Consider the following 4,804-nt stretch of genomic DNA (forward strand, 5'->3'; position numbering starts at 1 on the left):
ATCCTGGACAATCAAGGGTTATAAACTAGTAAACTATAAACTAGTAATAATAATATGATAATAACTGTTTGCATATTTTTTCACCAACAATTCTACAAATCTACAAAGAGAGGTGATATTTTCAAAAATGTTTTTGATAGATCCACAAACATTTGTTGTTACTTTCCAGTACCCTTCAATAATTTGAATTAAAAATTTGTATAACACATCAATACATCATTAAGGAAGGATAGTATAGTGAATTTAGGTGGATTTATTAAAAATACATTTGGAAATATCAACTCCCATCTACAAAAGGTATTAATCCGAATGCGTATTTTGTTGGGCTATTGCCCATTATATAACACGGTAGGTTGGACTGTTTATGGCCCCTGCTGGTTTTAATTTTGGGGTAAAAGGTGTAAAAAATAAAACTAGAAGGGTTAGAATCACCATCTCTCAAAATTCACAAATGGAACGATGCTATCTATATAAACGGAACCGATCAATAATTATAGGGTTTTTATTCCGTCTATTGTTGCAGCTGCCGCCTTCATCGTCGTCATGGTTCTAAAGTATATAACTTCATTTTGCTTTAATCATACATACTAGTGTTGCAATCGTTTGTATAATTAATTGCCGTTTCAATATCTTGTTTTATTATTCTCATTTCCCCTAAATCATATCACTTAAATCAGAATAGGTGAACTACTTAGTTCAAGTCTTAGGGTTTAGGGAAGCTGAATCAATTTGAGTTAAATAAGCATTTACTCATTTCAATTTTTAGGGCAATTCAATTTTAGGACTTTATAGCGATAATACTAGCTGCATTGGTTTTGTTTTCAAACTAGGTTTTGAGCTAATCTGAATGAAATTGGATGGTGATATAGTAGTGTTAGGGTCGTAAATTGAATCCGTTCGAGCTATTTAAGTATATATGCATATCGGATTTAGGGATTTTTTTCTCGTTACAGTAGTTTTACTTTCATATAAGGACTGATCTTTGTTGCGTTGTATTTGTCTATCTGCATGTGAAGTCGTTTTGAAATGTCGTTGTGACCCGTATAATGGTTTAATTAATCGATGATGATTACTTTATCTCATATGGTATGTTACTATTCTGACATTGTTGGTTGTTTATAGGACCGAGCTTTGCCGTTTCAGTGGCCAGAAGATATATCCAGGAAGGGGTATTAGATTCATTAGGTCGGACTCTCAGGTATATGCTGTGTTATTGTCACATTTTTTGCTTGCATTGTTTGTTTTATCATTAAGCGTAACTGCATAGGTTTTGTTTTTAGTTTTGGTTATTTGCATTTCAGTTTTTAAATAAATGATCTGTGTGCTTTTTAATTTCAGGTTTTTCTGTTTGCAAATTCAAAATGCAAAAGGTACTTTCATAATAAGTTGAAGCCCTCAAAGCTCACATGGACTGCCATGTACCGAAAACAGCATAAGAAGGTTAGTCAATTTGTTTTGTTGGGTTGTTTCCCAATATTGATGTTGATAAAATATTGACTCGTTTATTTACTCATAAGGTTTTATCATTTTTAGGATCTAAAGGTTACTTAACTTATTTACTCGTACGGTCATACTAACTACTAAACAACGAAACTGTGTAAATGTTATATTGAACCGACTTAGAAAGCGCATCTTTTTTCATTTCCAACTAAAAATAATTTTAAACAGAGCATCAACTGAACACAGCGTACACAATTTTCCTACTTTTTACTTCAGTAATTTTGCGTTGTGCAATCGTATTTAGCTTATTAGTTATATGTGAATGTTCCAAAATGTGAATCATGTAATTGCATGTCAATTAACCCAGCTGACTTGTTTTCACCAGTACTCAAATGCTACCTATTTCAACACGAAATCTTCACCTAGTGTGCTTGATTTGCTCAGTTTCTTTCAGTCATTGGTATGATAATCTGACGAAGTTTTTACATCATTTCAAATCCTGCAGGACATTGCTCAAGAAGCTGTGAGGAAGAGGCGTCGTACCACCAAGAAACCATACTCTCGAGCTATTGTGGGAGCCACTTTGGAAGTTATTCAGAAGAAACGAAGTGAGAAGCCTGAAGTTCGTGATGCTGCCAGGGAGGCAGCTCTTCGGTATGCTTGTTTTTTACTCTTATATGTCATTGTTTTTCATAGTTTTATATCAGTAAAATTATCGCTTATTACCTTCATATAATTTCAGTGAGATCAAAGAAAGGATCAAGAAAACCAAGGATGAGAAGAAAGCAAAGAAAGCTGAAGTAGTATCAAAACAAAAGACTCAAGCCAAGGGTGGTAATGCCCCTAAAGGTAAGGGCCCTAAGCTTGGAGGTGGCGGCGGCAAGCGTTGAGACTCAACTTTTTGTTGTTGCTAGAACCTTTTAATGTTCTGTATTGTTTTTTGTTAATTTTATTGACGGGAAATTGTCTTTTTGATACTCGTTCAAGTTTACATCTCTTAGTACTCGTTGCATTTTATTCTACACTTGCATAATCGGATATTAAACTCACTTTATGATACTTGGTTGCTTTTCGCATGTGCTTATCAAACCTTTTTTTGTTCTTTTGTAAAGACTTGCTCATTCAATTGGCCTTTGTTCATTGTTGTCACTCTAACAGAGCTTATTTAACTTTGATAAGAGCGCGACATTTATAGTTTTGCTGATTTTTTCATGAATCGACTAATTTTTTGACTAACTTGTTAGTTGAAGTCCCATGTTTGATTATTAAATTGGTGCTGACGGACTAAATCTTATATGATAGTTCATAGAATTAATATTGTAGTTTGTTAATACAATTACTGATTTACAGTGAGATCAACAATTGTATAAACATACTACATTTTATACGCAATGTCTATAGTACATCGGTCGGCATACCTGATGCTGTGCAATTAGCATGATCACATAACTCATGCGACTTAAGTGCCCCAAGCACACGTTTGTTATTGCTAACCCACCACACTTGAATCATCTATACAGCCCCATTTAAACACAATCCCATTAACACACTGTTTCATTCACAAAATATTCCAAAAATGAATTATCTTAAGATAGTGACCAGTGTGTGGTTACTAGTGATGGTGGTACTTTGTGCGGCATTAAAAATCTCAGCAACCGTAGACTGTGCCACTGTAACAACCCTCATATCAACATGCTCTGCATTTGTAACCTATGGCACCCCTGATCCGTATCCAGGGTCTCCTTGTTGTGATGCAGTGGCTAGTTTAAATAACCTTGGCGACTCAGAAGAAAACAGACGATCATTATGTATGTGCGTGATGGGTGTTATTACGACTTACAATCCAAATGCCACAGCCATTGCTACCCTGCCTGGCTTCTGTGGCGTCTCTCTTGGCTTTACCATCGACCCAAACACCGATTGCATCTAGTAAGAACCACTACTTCTTTTTATCAGATTTTGCTAAAAAATAGTTAATATTATATACCATCTGAGTCAGGTTCAAACGAGAAACAAAAAAGATACATAACTATTAGCATTCATATGTGATTTAACCTACTCGCACGTGAAAATCTTTTTAGTTTAAAGTTATTACAGTTTTGTATATTTTATTTTCGTTTGAACTTTTAACTATACGGGCTTGTGTATAAAATATACACATTACCATTACCAAAACCATATTAAACGTTTTCCTATATTTTTATGCTTAGAACACATTACAAACAAGTTTAAGATATGCACATGTAAATGCCATAACAGGTTAATACATCTTTAGAAAAATAAAATATATTAAGGAGTAGTAAATAAAATTTCTTTTCTCGCATACCTTCTTTGGTAACAAATAAAGTTGCAACTTGTTTTATTTCTGTGCAGTGTTTGAGTCGATTCTGTTGGCAAGCTTGTTTTAGATTACAGAAGATAAGCACATTTTGCTACTATGGATCGTTTAAGATACACAAAACTGTTCTTAAATATTGTTTAATTGCTATATCAAAGAGATGTAAACAGTTGCTACTTCAAAAATTATGCTTTCTTTGGTATTGAAGTAGAACATCATATGAGAAATTTGACTTTTCTTGCTTGATTTTCTTGTCATGTACTGTACTCTATTATTTCATATGCGTAAAATAATTACAATGCATTTTAACTCAAAGTACAACTATAAAAACATGAGCTCGCTCCCATGTTGTTCCTCGGTTTTATCACTTTCGTTTGAGATGGCTTTTAATCTTCCCGGTGCGGCCTAGATTGCCTACCCTCTTTTGTAGTTTTGTGCGTTGTTGTTTGTGTTGTCTTCCATGTATTTGCATCGTTATTTTAGTGGTTTGTTGTGAGCTTATGTTAGTTTTTTTGTTAGGCAAAGCTCGAAAGTTTTTGGTTGTAGTGGTTTCTTGGGTTCATCTTTTTGATGAATTTCCTAATTGGTTATAATATCTATAGTTTTTTTTTAGCAAAAAAAAAAAAGTATAAAAACATGAATGTCACACATTAGTTACCATACTCATCGTTATATATATAATTATAAAATATCATATATGCTATTATTTTGGCTTATTTATCTCTTTGAGAAAACGTACTTAACACAACGAACGAGCAAACAAACAAAAAATAGCTCAAGAATTAGCCAATGTGTTGGAATATATTATTGTAATATGAAGTGGGTTTATAGGAAATGGTCTTCAAAGACTCTGGATTGGTTTATTGATAGCTTATAGCCCAAAAATTATGCCGTGTAGAAGTGGCTTATTGGGCCGATTGTAATATTGTGGATGCAAATGGGCCAGTGGATGGGCATGTCCATCATCTTTCTTCTCTTCTTGATCGTAAAATTCTAAATTTTCATCCCGATCTGAATGCGGCAAGC

General features: G+C 33.8%; 2 protein-coding genes across 2 annotated transcripts; both read left to right on the forward strand.

The window, feature by feature from the left end:
- Positions 1 to 505: 505 nt before the first annotated feature.
- Positions 506 to 2,373, forward strand: LOC139843222 (large ribosomal subunit protein eL24-like). The gene is made up of 5 exons (XM_071833287.1): positions 506 to 554; positions 1,123 to 1,198; positions 1,339 to 1,440; positions 1,946 to 2,094; positions 2,183 to 2,373. Exons 1-5 carry the CDS (start codon positions 544 to 546, stop codon positions 2,328 to 2,330), a joined length of 486 nt encoding a protein of 161 aa, XP_071689388.1. The 5' UTR covers positions 506 to 543; the 3' UTR covers positions 2,331 to 2,373.
- Positions 2,374 to 3,016: 643 nt separating this feature from the next.
- Positions 3,017 to 3,370, forward strand: LOC139840797 (putative non-specific lipid-transfer protein 14). The gene has a single exon (XM_071831042.1). It carries the CDS (start codon positions 3,017 to 3,019, stop codon positions 3,368 to 3,370), a length of 354 nt encoding a protein of 117 aa, XP_071687143.1.
- Positions 3,371 to 4,804: the final 1,434 nt, after the last annotated feature.

The sequence above is a fragment of the Rutidosis leptorrhynchoides genome, chromosome 4 (assembly GCF_046630445.1).
Source record: "Rutidosis leptorrhynchoides isolate AG116_Rl617_1_P2 chromosome 4, CSIRO_AGI_Rlap_v1, whole genome shotgun sequence".
Classification (NCBI taxonomy): domain Eukaryota; kingdom Viridiplantae; phylum Streptophyta; class Magnoliopsida; order Asterales; family Asteraceae; genus Rutidosis; species Rutidosis leptorrhynchoides.